Consider the following 14543-nt stretch of genomic DNA (forward strand, 5'->3'; position numbering starts at 1 on the left):
AGTACATTTCATTCTTACATCTAAATATTAATAATTATACCAAATGTTAAAAACCGAGTAAACATTCAATTCTGACTTAGTCATGAAACCTTGAAATAACAAATTTCTTTGACTGCCATTTTGGGTGGAAGGACCCTTCCATTCCAAGCAATCCCGTATACCAAATGAGGGGTAATATAATATTTTTCTCCAATGGATTTCAACACGAGACAAAACTCTGTAGCATCTAAGTTTTTTTTTTTTTTTATTTGAATCGCTTATTAGCATTTATAGAAAAGAATTTACTCCATTCGTCATCTTCATAAATGCTGTTTGTGAAATTGACTGTGATTTTTCCTTTCTTCACTGGATTAGTTTATTATTATTTTTTTTTTATAGAAAAAGCATGAAGTTTTATTAAGATGAAAGAAAATCTACTTGAAGTGCGGATGGGATTAATTTACTATTCTTAAAAATAAAATACGAGCCCTTATACATACTTCCACTTTTAAATCTTTAAAAGTTGCTATCACAATCTGGAAGATCCCTGTTGGGATTACAGTTTTTTGCAGAAAAATTTTATATTTTTTACCTCACATATATCAAATATAATTCAAACGAGTTATGTGGAGGATAAAAAAAATTGGAGCCACTTTTTATTGGACCTCTTTATGGTACTCGACAGAATTAAAAATATATAAATGGCAATAAATAGAGACTTTTCAACTTTAGTAACCGGTACTAATAAATAAAAATTCTAGCTCTTCATCAGCATAAAAATTCCACAGCAGCATTATGGCAACGGGGCGGATATGCTGCTGCCTGGGATAGGAGCCGGGGGCAAAACCGTCTAAAAGGAGAAACGGTCCAAAAAAAAAAAGGAAAAAAGAAGCAGCATCAAACAAATTGGAGTAAATCTCTATCGTTTCTGGGGGAAAAAAAAAACAAATTGGAGTAAATGAGCGGAACGTACCGGTATACAGTACGGCGGTAGAAACCAACCAGGAGTAGGAGTACCGTTGGGGGAAGGATAAAAAAAATAAATAAATAAAAATAAAGCAGTAGCATACGATGGATGACGTGGACTCTAATCCGCTAATCACACGCTTTACTTCGCACGTCCCCACATTCCCAACACGCTTTCCGCTCATCCAATTTCAATTCAACCAGTACAGAAAGCGGTCCCCAGGTGCAGGGCATTTTAATTGGTAAATAAAACGATAAAAGGAAAAGAAGCAAAAGCCGAGCACGTTTCTTACCACGGCTCATTCTCCTATTGCAAAAAGAAGAAAAAGAAAGAATAAGAAGGAACTCTGTGGGGAGTATTTTTTTTAAAGACTTGTGGATTGGTGACAGAAAGAATTTTCTTTCGATTTCAATCGTCGCAACGCTTTTCCGACTCCAACTTCTTCTCCTTTTCTCCTCTTTCCCCTTCTTTATTTCTCTCCCGGTATATGTGTATATACATATATATATATATATATAAAGAAATTGTTGTTGAGGGTAGATAATTATTATTGATCGATTAATTGGATTCTCATTTTTTTTTCTTGTTAGTTAATTACTAATAAGAAGAATTCTGGAGTGATCAGTTAGTATCTCAGTGTTTATTTTTTATTATTTGAGATTGAGATGGGAGTGGAGACGCCGGAGACTGGAATGGTGACGTCACCGGTGGGAATAGCCATGGATTTTCCGGTGACCGATGGAGCCATGTCTTGTTCGCCGCCCAAGATGCCTTCCAGGCTTCTCCGGAGGATGTCCGACCCCAAAACTTCCACTCCTCCTACTGTTGAACAAATTGAAGCCAAGCTTCGTCACGCTCATCTTCGTCGCCAGGTTACATGTCCTTCTGCCGATTTTCTTTTCTTTTTTCTTTTCCTTAGAAAGAAAAACCTTTGTTATGCTCCGTTCTCTTGACAAAGCTAGGATTTTTCTTTCGTCTTACTTTATTTTTAATACGACTATCACTTGAATTACTGTATTGTTTAGTAGAATCTTTTGAGTTCTCGCCTTTAATCTTTGTAAAGTGTGAATTTTTATGCCTTTGGGTTGAAGGATGTTTTTTTTCAGTGTTAGGTGTGGGGTGGGTGATTCTTCTCTTTACAAATTTCCTCAATCACTTGTTTGAACTTCCTTTTACATTACATTTTATTTTATTTAGTTATTTCGTCCTTTTTCTTTTCTTAAAGAATAATCCTTTTCTCATCCTAAAAATTAAGTCTTGAAGATTGCTTTTTTTTTTTTTTTTTGCTCTTTTTAATAGCCAGAAGAGCTGTTTTATCTTAACTGCATATGTTAGTAATACTTGTTATAGTTTCCTTGTTTTTGCCTGTGAATTTCTTCTTGTTATTTATATTGCTTTACATGAAGGATGTTTTCTTTTAATTGCAGAAATTTTACGAGCATTTATCAAGCAAGGCAAGGCCGAAGCCCAGAAGTCCTTCACAATCCTCATCTGACGAGGACGATCGTGGACAGCGTCTCGAGGCTAAGCTTCAAGCTGCTGAACAGAAAAGGTAAAATTTCTGCTTTGACTTTTACAGAAAGGGTTGTTCCTGCTCGGGAATCCTATGTCGCTATAATGAGTTCTTGTGTTTTTGGCTTCATTTGGTTAGGGGGACTCCACTGTTACCGTCGAGAAACTACACATATAATTAGCTCCCTTTTTTCAGATTTGTTTATTACGGTTTTTGAATTTCAATAGGTAATTCATTTGGAAGTCATTATTATTATCTTGGCCCTATGGGATATATGATAAAGTGTCCCGGTTAGGGGATTCTGTAAGGCTATAGGTAACTTTTTTAGTGCTATCATGGTGCTTAGTGGACTTTACTTTCTTAATCATGTTGCCTGCCTTTTACCTTCTCCCAAAACGGTGAATAAAATTATATGGAAGCCATTTAAGTATACTTGTTTGGCCAACCCTGTTAAGTAGCATCTTCTATAATAGTCACTTGTGTCTTTTTTTAAAGCGGTCAACTACATTCTTCTATCCTATATATGCTTTTTTATCTATGACATGCTTGCCTCTGTATGTCAACCCCTAAACACAACCAGAAAGTAGAAAGAAAGCATAGTTTGTCATCTGTTTGACTTGACATACTCTTTGTTTTAGACACAGCAAGACTGCATTTCATGCCTTTAAGAAATTTTGGTTGCTCATTTACAACCCTTTCCTCTATTTCAGCTTGTTTTACTCACTTTTGTTTGTTGTATGTGGTTGCAACCAGGTATTTATATCTACGTGCACCAGAAAATTTACAGGAACTGATAGTGTAACATAACCTAGAATTGCTGTCATGCGAAGAACCATACCAGGAAACCCTTAGAAGATACTTATTATGATAAATATTATATCATAATGTTGGAAGATTATAGCCCTATGTACAAAAATATTGATTGAACCGGGATTGTGTGTTACCCACTGATTTAGTATCTGTTTCACCAATAGGTTGAGCATTCTAGCAGAGGCTCGGATGCGCCTTGCAAAGCTGGATGAGCTGCGGCAAGCAGCTAAAACTGGTGCAGAAATGCGTTTTAGGAAGGAAAGAGCTGAATTAGGCACAAAGATGGAATTGCGGGTTCAGCAGGCAGAAACTAATAGAATGCTTATCCTGAAGGCTTACAAGCAAAGGAGGGCCATGTTGAAGGAGAGGACATCTCAATCATTATTGCGAAGGATGGCTCGAGAGAGCAAGTATAAGGAGCGAATTCGTGCTGCTATCTGTCAAAAGCGTGCAGCTGCTGAGAAGAAGCGATTAGGTTTGCTGGAAGCTGAGAAAAAGAGGGCATGTGCAAGAATACTTCAAGTGCGAAAGGTAGCAAAGCGCATCTCTCACCAGCGGGAGACTAAGAGACGGGAAATACAAAACAAGTTGGAAGACAGGCTTCAACGGGTAGTTTTATCATTTCAACCTGACTAAAACTTTTGAGATACATCTATACATGTAGAAACATTGCCAACAATTGGTAAAGCTTGTCTTCCAGCACTTTTTTTTATATCATTTTAACTTTTGGTGGATTATGTGATTAATAGGCTAAGAGACAGAGAGCGGAATATTTGATGCAGAGAGGAAGGGGCCATGGTTCTGTTCGTGGTAATGGGAAACAAATCCATGAGCAGGCGGATGTTCTTTCTAGGAAATTGGCAAGGTATATAAATGAAAGCTACCCTTTTTCATATGCATGTGAAAATAAGTCAGTTTCAAGTACGCTGCTCCGAAGTCGCGGGGTAGTTGGCCTTTAAGTTGAATGTTACTGTTACAGATTGGGTTGAGGATCGTATACTTTCCAAAGAGCATAATCACTAATCCTTGCAACCTGTATTCTTGAAACTCTCCTATAGCATCTTATGCCTTGCACATGCAGCAGAACGAACAGACGTTACTAGGTTACATCTTAAATCATTGTGTGTAATCCTTCAAACGTTATTCACACATTCAACTGGGCATGAGGAGGGTGTTGATCAAATTCAATATACTATATGTGTGTCTAAAATGTATTTTCAGTTTCAGAAATTAGATGTGATTTTCAGTAACTGATTTAACATTGCTTACTACAGGTGCTGGAGGTGCTTTTATAAGCTGAGGAAAACCAGTCTACAACTGGCAAAGTCCTACAATGCACTGAACATTAATAAGAGCTCTGTGACAGCATTGCCATTTGAGAAGCTGGCACTTATGATTGAATCAGGATCTACACTTAAGACGACAAAAGCTTTGCTTGACCGGCTTGAGATTCGATATGTATTGTCACGGGCGTTTGCTTCGACTCCTAGTCCTTCCAGTTGGGATGACATTGATCACCTTCTCAAGCGAGTAGCATCCCCGAAAAGGAGAGCTACACCCAGGAAATCTATGGGAAGTAGAGAGGCTAGGAAACAAGGCTCCAGCAAACAAGCACCCAAAACTCCTCCTAAATTATCTAGGTACCAAGTGAGAGTTGTGCTTTGTGCTTACATGATACTGGGCCACCCAGCCTCAGTTTTTAGTGGTCATGGAGATCGTGAAATTGCTCTGGCAGAGTCTGCTGAAAAATTTGTGAGGGAATTTGAGTTGTTGGTTGAAATTATGTTATATGGGCCTAGAGAGAATTCTAACAATCCTGATCATGCGTCAACAAGAAGATTGAACTTTAGGTCTCAGCTTGCAGCTTTCGATTCAGCATGGTGTTCTTATTTGAATAGCTTTGTTTTGTGGAAAGTGAAAGATGCCGAGTCTCTCGAGGAGGATTTAGTGAGAGCTGCTTGCCATCTCGAGCTTTCAATGATTCAGACTTGCAAGATGACTCCTGAGGGTGAGAGTGGTTCTCTTACTCATGATATGAAGGCTATACAGAGACAGGTTTGCGGCTACCATTCATCTTTTCAAATAAACATTAGAACATGGAGGATGTTTCCAATAATTTGATACCAAAAAAAGAAACTGCATTAATGAATTTTTAGTTTGATATCAAAGCCTTTTTCAATTTTTCTAGTACACTGCTGTAAGGAAGATCAATCTGCTTGTAGGGGCCTTTAATTCAGTCTGATTGTTGGTTTATCAAAACTTCTTTTCTGAATTTTGTTCTCTTCTCTCATGATGTGTAGGTAACAGAAGATCAGAAACTTTTGAGGGAGAAGGTTCATCATCTGAGTGGGGATGCTGGCATTAAACGTATGGAAACTGCAATTTCTGAAACAAGAACAAAATATTTTCAGGCAAGGGAGAATGGGAGTCCTGTTGGTTCACCTTTCACTGATGTTTCTTCTCCCATTACTGCTAGTATCCCAACTTCCCATCCTAGTCTTGGTACCTCAGAAAAAAGTAGCACTATGAATGGGAATACTCAAAGGCCAAATAATGTGGCGAGGAGATTATTTGGGGATAAAGATAATCTGAGTGAAGTTGGTGCTGACAGGCAGTCCCACACTTCTGGTGTGAAGATGGATTTGGAGAATGACTTGATTGTAAACGAAAGTGTTCATGGAGAGCAACTTGTACATGATGAAAACATTAGTTTTGCAGATGGCAGCCAAAACAGTATGGAGGTTAGTTGATTGACTGATATTGAAGTTTAAATTTATCCACTGCATACATTTGCCCCCTCCCCCCCCCCCCAACAGGGCTGTAGATTAGCTTATGAATTTAGTTGTGGGGTTTTTTTTTTTTTGTGCGTGCACCATAAGATATGTTTAGTTATTAACATAAAGCTGTTCTTTGATGCATGCTGAATGTTTTCTAGGACAAGCAACAACTTGTGCTAAAGTAGCTGGTAGAAAGTTTAGCTGCTTGTGAGATTGACTTTGAACATTTGTGTGCTTTTCAGGAAAAGGTGAAAGAGACAATGAAGAAAGCTTTCTGGGATGGCATCATCGAATCAGTGGAACAGAATGAACCAAATTTTGGCCGCATTATTGAACTAATGAGGGAGGTCAGAGATGAAATTAGATGGATGGCGCCAGAGAGCTGGAAAGGAGATATTTCTGAAGTGATTGATCTGGACATTCTTTCTCAGGTACTCAGTTGTTTCTATTACCAGTCAACTTGGTGCATCCATCTAGTTAATGAATAAGCACAGCAGTGAACTGTGTTTTTAATGTGTTGAATTTGATGAAAAAGGTATTGAGTACGGGTAATCTAGACATGGACTATCTTGGGAAGATTTTGGAGTTTGCACTGGTCACAGTAGAGAAGCTTTCTGCTCCGGCTCATACCGAAGAATTGAAGGCTAAACATCGTGGGTTTTTGGAAGAATTGGCTGAGATGTGTCGAGCTGGGGATGCATCAAGAAAGTCGCATATCATAGCACTTGTTAGGGGTTTGCGCTATGTATTAGACCAAATACAGGTTAGTATACCTTTTTTTTTTTGCATTTTAACTTGTTTTCCAATATGATTAGGATTGAAAAAGAACTAATGGACCTCTGCAGCTTCCTGATAAGTAAATTCTTTCCATGCAAGTAATGTGAAAATATTGATATAGAGAGTGTGGAAAGCATGAAGAGATGGATTTTTTTCCACGGGCGGGGGGAATGGGAGGGCAGTGTTAGATTGTGTAATCTTTGGGAAATTATTATGAAAAAGTAGGACTAAAATATGATTGGATGCTAGTATCTTTGCTATTGTCACGGAATATGTGCATCCATGTGTTCACATTTCTTAATTTACATGCTGTGTGCAATTCCGCATCTCACATATAATTGATTCCTACTACAGACACTCAAGCAAGAGGTCAGTAAAGCACGTATACGACTTCTCGAACCATTGCTCAAGGGACCTGCTGGTCTGGATTTTCTTAGGAAAGCTTTCATCAAACACTATGGGGATCCTGATGATGCCCTGACCACCTTACCACTGACAATGCAGTGGCTTTTGTCTGTAAGAGACATTAAAGACCAACAATGGGCCGAACACACTAATATTCTGTTGCAATTGATTAGAAGCCATGAATCCTCATCTGAAAGGTCGGTGCCTTCAACCACACTTCGAACTGGGGGAAGCTTTTCGGTGAGAAGTGGAAATCAAGCATCGCTAGTTTCTTCCTCTGCTACTAGCTCTTCAGGTTGATGTTTTTTCCATTTTTATTGATTTTTCCCCCTCATTCTGAAATTTTAAACTTCGAGTTTGGCATACATATCTCAGCTTCCGATGGTCTATGTTTGATATGTTCTTTTTTTGTGCTGCTACCTCTCCAGGGGCAGAATGCAAGGGAGAAAAGGTGGATTTGATGGTGAGGCTTGGGTTGCTAAAGTTGGTTAGTGAGATCTCTGGTATAACCGAAGCAAGCTTGCCTGAAACCCTGAAGCTCAATTTTATGAGGTTGAGGACTGTTCAGGCTCGCATTCAGAAGATCATTGTAATTGCTACAAGGTTGGTACAAGTGTGCTTAGTGTATAAGATCTTTCCAGATACATTAATGTGTCTCTCCTGTAGTGATACCTATATATTTTTGTTTGCATTGCAGCATCCTAGTCCTGCAGCAGACCTTTCTCAGTGAGAGAATCGCAATCAGCCATGGGGACACTGAGCGTATTGTCTTGAGTAGCGTTAGACAATTGACTGATCTCCTGGACATGACCAAGGATGCTGGTATCGTGGAGATCACTGAGTTACTAACTAGAGTTGTAGATGATTGTGGTTCTGTTGATAACACGAAGCTCCAATCGATAAAAAATATCATGGCTCGGATGTTAACCAAAAGCCTTCAAGCTGGGGATACTATTTTTAGTCGGATATCCCATGCAATCTATGTAGCTAGTAGAGGTGTTGTACTTGGTGGTAGTGGTACGCATGGAAGAGAATTAGCTGAGATTGCATTACGGCAAGTTGGTGCAGCTAGTCTTTTGGATGAGGTGGTTGGCGCTGCTTCAGTACTGGTGGTGGCAGCTACCGTGTCAATGAATGTTCATGGGCCATGGTATGCACGTTTGTTGGAGAACGTGTGAAGAGAGAAATAAGTCGGATAGTACTCTGGTAAAGAACATCCAGAGGAACACAGTTATTGGTTCTCTTGTATATAATATATTAGGGATTCTAGTTGCTGTATGATTCGAAATTCAAGTTTAAGATACATTATTGTGAAGAAGGGGTTAGGGGAAATGTAAATATTAGTGAAATAAAGGACAGGAGGCTAGGGATGAGTGGAAAGCTGAAGATTGCTGGTGGAATTCGACCTTCGCTTGGAAATGCTGGCAAAGACGGTACATATCATGTCAATCTTTGTTCCTTCATCTGCTTAGCGTTAGGGATTGTATTTCTCTTCTGTGCTGTGAAAGTAGCGTGTGGCTGTCTACCAGTCTATTCAAGCTAAACACAGTATAAGTAATGTTTGAAGGAAAGTTTGTGTCGATGTATCAAATTCTGTTATATTAGTCGGTGGCAGCAAATAATAATGTAATAACACCAATCTTCCTTTGACGAGCATGTATCTTCTTGTTCATGTATATATGTTGGTAATCCGTTTCAGTGTTTCATCCGTTTATATCTCTATACAAGGGTGCTTCGTATTTGCGGACACGTATATTGCTATATTGGGTCCCGGGAACTATATGTCTGTCCATGAAAGAGTTGATCAAAATGAACTAACCCTAAGGACGGCTAACCCTCTATTTCATCACCAGCCGTCTACAGCAGACTCCTCTTTATCTCCAGTCTCTATTAGCTATTGTACAGTTATTCCTTGCCTCCTGCTGCTGCTAGCTATCGTCCATTTACACTTCTGCCATGAAGCGCTATGGCTGTTGTGTCATGTGTGTGTTATAATTGCATTATGCATAGCACTGCAATAGGTTGGCTAGATATTTCAAGTGGTAAGGAATAATAATGTGTTGGTTTATGAAATTCTCTTTATATTTAATATTAACCACGAGACCTATTTATTATGGCTTTTCGCATGTCCTTGGAAATTTAAAGTTTGTGCAAATTCTCCAAATTTGTGGCCCAACTCCGAAATTAAGGCAGTGTTACAACACCTTTGTATCACAGACCGCAGATCAAAGGCACTTCAGCATATTATCTTTACATTTAGACAAGCAGGGAGTTCTAAAACTCTCAGCACCTTTTACAATGCTTGGCAACAATCTGTGTTGGCAGAAGTGAGACCGTAAACTATACACCAAAATAAGGGGAAGGAACTTCCATATACATCCATATTTCCAGACCACAACAGAGGAACCATATGGCAGATAGTTTCCACTGAACGACAAACACCCCAAACCTGTAAACTGGATAATGGGGAAAAAAGAAATAGAGGCTATACTTACACCCAAAGAGAAAGGGTAACCAAGTATTAATCACAAAATACCCACGTACAACCATGGCGCTGCAGTTGTGTAATAGAAATCCCACTGCAATCACATCAAAGTTGGATAGCAGCCATCTCCCTCACACGCTGGAAGCGCCTTCTTCGGAGATAAAGGCCAACTAGATACAAGATGAATGAGAGGGCCATTGCTGAGTAGTCAAAAACATCAATAACATTTTGTCTACCTGCAGAAAGCAATGAGATGTGAATAAGTGCCTTTCCAGCATCATGCCATCAATTTGTCATATTGTTAGCAATATCTTCAATGATCCTAGTTAATTACCTATACGCAAGAAATCGAAGGGGCTGACTGTGTAAAGAAGACCCATAAGCATCTGGCAAAAAAAAAAAAAAAAGGAAATCAGAACAGCACCTTGACTCATCGGTACAAGGGAAACTATTAAATTTAACAATTTTGCACTGAAGGTGATTGAATTACAAGTACATGAAGAACCAAATATTATAGCCTTATAGGTCTACTGATGCAGAAATCATGCAGCATGCTTTTTGGTCCTTGAAAAATGCTTGCTGTCTGAGCACAATTATCTGTATATCACTGGCACTTTTAACTCCTAAATCCATGAAAAAACAGTTTCCAATTTTGTTCATGGTCATTGCAAATGAAAATCTGAAGATTCACTGCCACATATCTGTATCTCTGCAATAGTCAAACAAACTTAACTGCAAGAATACGTAATTTGTTGAGATGAGCCCCAGGTCTATCAGGATTCATCATATCCTGAAACATTCTCCTGACATAAAGGGGCAACTCAAGCAGCTTCTGCAAATGAGAGGAAAATTCAGTAAAATCAGTTAAAGTTGTAGAAAGGAAGTAATGCAACAACAAGTGTTTCACCAATTACAACATGAAAAGCAAGTGAGCATGATAACAACATTCTAATTGCTACCTAAGGTATTTGGTAGTTGAAAAAACACGTCTCATATGAAAAAGATTAAGTTCAAAGGGCATACGGGAATCAGGAAAAGATAGAAAGCGCCTAATGCATTGATAAAAAGATCACTATACTATATTCAAAGACATTATCATATGCACCAATCACCAATCTGCTGTTAAGCAGTTGCAAGAATTAAGTGCCAAATATTAAATGTTATGACCACTGAATTCTAGTTTCTCCTTGGAAATTACCAATACGTAAGAGCAAAGAAAATATAGTGCAGTGCCCTCTCCCAAAATACATATACAATCACGTTTCTATGCAGAATAAAGATATTATAATCAATAAAAGCAATACAGAAATCTAAGAAGCAAATCTTCAAATATAACTGTGAGAAGAGAAAACAACAAACAAATCAACAAAAATGAAACTCAAGCTGGTTCAATTAGATCAGGTTTAAATAAAGCCCTATCTGCAGGCACTCCTAACACTTAAAAGAAATGTAGATAATGATGATGGTTTCTACCAGACTCACCAGAATGAAACCATATATTCCTCCGACAAAAAGACGATTATACTTTTGAACATTTTTTAAAACTTCAGCTACTTCAACTTGCTGTTGCAGGACTAAGGATGCCTCAGGTGTCAAATTCGTTATTTTACGGGAGCACATTGGGCAGTTGCAAGGCTGAAGTGCTGCACCATAGTCCCAATACTGCAAAATGCAGCCTCCTATAAAGTTACAATACCACATGATGAGGAATCAAACCAGCAAAAATAAGAAAACAAAATATCTATTTTCTTAGCTTATGACCTCAACCAGTTTGACTGGATAAAGGGGGTCAGGAGAAATGCATACTACAACTCTACACAAGAATAACATAGACTGTAAAACAAATGTGAGATATACTCATAAACATCCAGTCATCACCACTTGATTATCATCTAGTGAAAGTAAATTTCTGATTCAAAAATTGCATCCACTAGATTGCTAATAATTGTACAACAGAATAAGCCCCCTCCAGGATTACCAGAAATACACCTTATTCTCAAAGATAACAAAGGAAAGAATTTCTAGTTCCAATAAAACCAGAACTCCTGATTACTCATGGTTTCTAACCTACATCTGTCATATGAGACAGCTCCAGTTCCAAGCCTAAAATATTAATGAGCAAATCCACCTCACAGAAGAACAATTTTATTTAGTACACCCCCTCAGTCAACCAAATTTTAATAGACCCCCTTTTTTTACCATGTTTCTCAAATTCACAAGTCAAAATGAGCGAATAACATAAGAGACTCAAAAGGAGGCTCAGACTCTAATCTTCAACAAGAATGCGAGACCCAATACCTGACAATTTCCATTTGATAAATCACGCTACTAAATCATTATATACTCGCAAGTTTGTTTCACAAGTAGCAAATCATACCACAATACCAATGGCCACAGGAAGCTCTACATGGAACGACGAAGGGACCAAAGCAAATAGGACAGCAATCATCAGTCGGCGGACTATCCGTATTTCTCTTCCCTTCTGACACTGCAAGACTCGTAGGCGCCACCGACGAGGTCGTAGAAGCCGTAGCATTCATCGAATTCCCATCATTCACAAATATTCCCCTACCCTCCCTAGAAGACCTCGAAGAAGAAGAATCCGCCGCCAAATACCTCTCTCCACTACTAGAAATTTCATCATCCTCATCTCCAGTTCTCCACCCACTCGACGACGTTGCTGCCGTTCTATAATCATCCTCCTCATCTAAGAAATGGACAGCCTCTCGACTTGCACCATCTCCACGGCTACCTGTTCCTCCGGCGACGACTTCATCGTCGTCGTCGTCTTCTGGTTCTTCCGTTCCGGTTTCGCCAGGGATCGCATGATGCCGCTCTGGATTTGGATGCGCAGGAAAATTGGGGATAGGGTTAGGGTTACGACGATTCCTGAGACGCAGGCGAGAGAAAGAGAAGAACTTCATTGGAATCTTTTAATTTCGTGACCGCGGGGAGTGGTGGGACGGAAGGCGGTTGGAATCTTTGGCAGAAGAAATGGATTTTCCCTTTTATGGGAAGTAGTAGAAAATGATGACTGACGGCGAAGAAATCTAAGGAGCGCGGGAGGCCTCCTGATTTTCTAGTGGGTGGCGGGGTCCATTTATTTTATACTACTAGCTGTACTAGCTAGTACACCTGCTACCGCTGTCCGGTTTCGAGTTTAGATTAGATCTATCTGTTTTTCTCCCCCCTATTGGTCAACCGGTGGACCGTGGAAGCGGTCGCATTAAATTACTAATTACTCCACTAGTTTGGATGAGATTTGATCTGCTTTCTTCTTTTACTTGCCAAACCGTGGACTCTTGAGGGGTTGCAAATGTCTCTTGAGATTATCACGTAAATTTACTTGATTAAAACTCGAGTTCAATACGTGAAACTTGGAAACTTATAATTTATATTTTATTTATTAGTGCGAAACGTGTGTCTTATCTTTCATTTAAAATTATATAAAATATAAACTTATATTTCATAAATTTGATTGGGATAGATTAAGCTTGATTGGGCTTAATTTGATCAAATTTGAGTTTGACTATGAATGAGTCAAAACAAGATTGAGATTGAGTTCGACGGGTCTCAATCTTAACTTAAAGCTCAAAATTTATAATTTGAATCAAGCTCGAGTAGCTCAATTACACCTCTACTCTCTAGAAGGATGAGTGGACCGATGACTAACCTTCAAGATCATATTAAATCGTTCTTGGATTGGGTCAAATCTATCAGTTTTTCCTTTCGACGCATTAACATTCCTTTGTTTTCCAATTTTCACACTTGAGAATTAAAAAAAAAAAAAAAAGAAATACGTGTTGGGTTAATTACACTGGAAAATGACAGCTACAGCAGCTGCGGGGAACCTGCAGATTTTTCCTTCGATTATTTTGTTTCCATTATTCTTCTCTGAATTTTTCCAACACACTTTTGACTCGCAAGCTCCAAGGGGAAGGGACGGTGGGTTTGTTAATGGTACAACTGTTCTGCAGTAGTAGTACTACAAATGCAAAGAGAGTGGCAGTGGCGATAGGAGGAAACATAGCACAGAGGTGATGCATCAGCTGGCAAATGAGGACAGGAGCCGTTACTCTGTTTGCGGAAGGCAACAAGGTGATTGCAGGCAGCAGAGCATATGCGTGAATGCAAGAAAAACCCCCACTCCACAACTTCAAAGTACATTTGGCGTTACGCTAATTTTGGACGTTTGAGCTGAGTATGATTTCGGTCCTTCAACCTTCAATCAAATGAACTGTCTAATTCTCTTTGCTTTGTTAATCCCAGTTCCTAGTTTGGAACTGTATATATTTGGCTAGCTTTACTTTGCAGCGTAGCTTGATTTTCCATCACCGTTTTACTTTACGTAGTTAAGTTTAATTTTAGACACTTTGCACTCTAATTTCTTAGGTTTGTCCCCCTCAAATTTAACTCACGGTGGTATTAGCAAAATTAATTAAATAAAAAATTATACAAATAAATGACAATATACTTGAAAATGGTCAAAAAAGAGTAAAGGAGTTACAATTAAAACACCAAAATGAATATTAGCACTTGCTCAAAAAAAAAAAACTTGGGTACTTCCTAAAGTTCATCTAATACGGAGTATCAGAGAAGGTAAGGGAATACCTGAGGTATTTTGAGGAGTGCCAGTATTACTTCCCTTAGAACGACATGGGTGTTATTTATTTTGCAGTCTCCTCCGTTTCGCCATTTTTGATGATGATTTTGTCGATCGAACTTCAGTTAGGGAAATCTAAATGGTTAAGGTGAAAAATGTCGCAAATGAAATTTATCTAGGGTGTAAAGTGTGAATAGAGTGGAATTTGAGAGTACAAAGTGAAATTA

General features: G+C 38.7%; 2 protein-coding genes across 3 annotated transcripts; one reads left to right on the forward strand and one right to left on the reverse strand.

Moving 5' to 3' along the window:
- Positions 1-1208: 1208 nt before the first annotated feature.
- Positions 1209-8884, forward strand: LOC113731879 (uncharacterized). Its single transcript, XM_027257374.2, has 11 exons — positions 1209-1818; positions 2374-2498; positions 3434-3878; positions 4019-4134; positions 4544-5324; positions 5570-6010; positions 6289-6477; positions 6582-6809; positions 7178-7523; positions 7657-7831; positions 7926-8884. Exons 1-11 carry the CDS (start codon positions 1612-1614, stop codon positions 8404-8406), a joined length of 3534 nt encoding a protein of 1177 aa, XP_027113175.2. The 5' UTR covers positions 1209-1611; the 3' UTR covers positions 8407-8884.
- A 528-nt stretch (positions 8885-9412) lies between these two features.
- On the reverse strand, positions 9413-12774 carry LOC140035190 (uncharacterized). Of its 2 annotated transcripts, XM_072075139.1 has the most exons (5): positions 12091-12774; positions 11196-11392; positions 10447-10545; positions 10048-10099; positions 9413-9949 (listed from the first exon to the last, which is right to left on the reverse strand). In XM_072075139.1, the coding sequence occupies exons 1-5, from the start codon at positions 12635-12637 to the stop codon at positions 9819-9821; spliced, it is 1026 nt and encodes a 341-aa protein (XP_071931240.1). In that variant the 5' UTR covers positions 12638-12774; the 3' UTR covers positions 9413-9818. The 2 variants fall into 2 exon arrangements, with proteins under 2 accessions (XP_071931240.1, XP_071931241.1); XM_072075140.1 differs by lacking the exon at positions 10048-10099.
- Positions 12775-14543: the final 1769 nt, after the last annotated feature.

Source organism: Coffea arabica, chromosome 2c (assembly GCF_036785885.1).
Source record: "Coffea arabica cultivar ET-39 chromosome 2c, Coffea Arabica ET-39 HiFi, whole genome shotgun sequence".
Lineage (NCBI taxonomy): Eukaryota > Viridiplantae > Streptophyta > Magnoliopsida > Gentianales > Rubiaceae > Coffea > Coffea arabica.

Coding starts and splice junctions, on each gene's coding strand:
- LOC113731879 (XM_027257374.2), top strand. CDS start 1,612: ATGGGAGTGGAGACGCCGGAGACTGGAATGGTGACGTCACCGGTGGGA. Junction 2,499..3,433: donor CAAGCTGCTGAACAGAAAAG/GTAAAATTTCTG, acceptor TTTCACCAATAG/GTTGAGCATTCTAGCAGAGG. Junction 7,524..7,656: donor CTCTGCTACTAGCTCTTCAG/GTTGATGTTTTT, acceptor CTACCTCTCCAG/GGGCAGAATGCAAGGGAGAA.
- LOC140035190 (XM_072075139.1), bottom strand. CDS start 12,637: ATGAAGTTCTTCTCTTTCTCTCGCCTGCGTCTCAGGAATCGTCGTAAC. Junction 11,393..12,090: donor CTGTGGCCATTGGTATTGTG/GTATGATTTGCT, acceptor GTAACTTTATAG/GAGGCTGCATTTTGCAGTAT. Junction 10,100..10,446: donor ACAAATTACGTATTCTTGCA/GTTAAGTTTGTT, acceptor TTTTTTTGCCAG/ATGCTTATGGGTCTTCTTTA.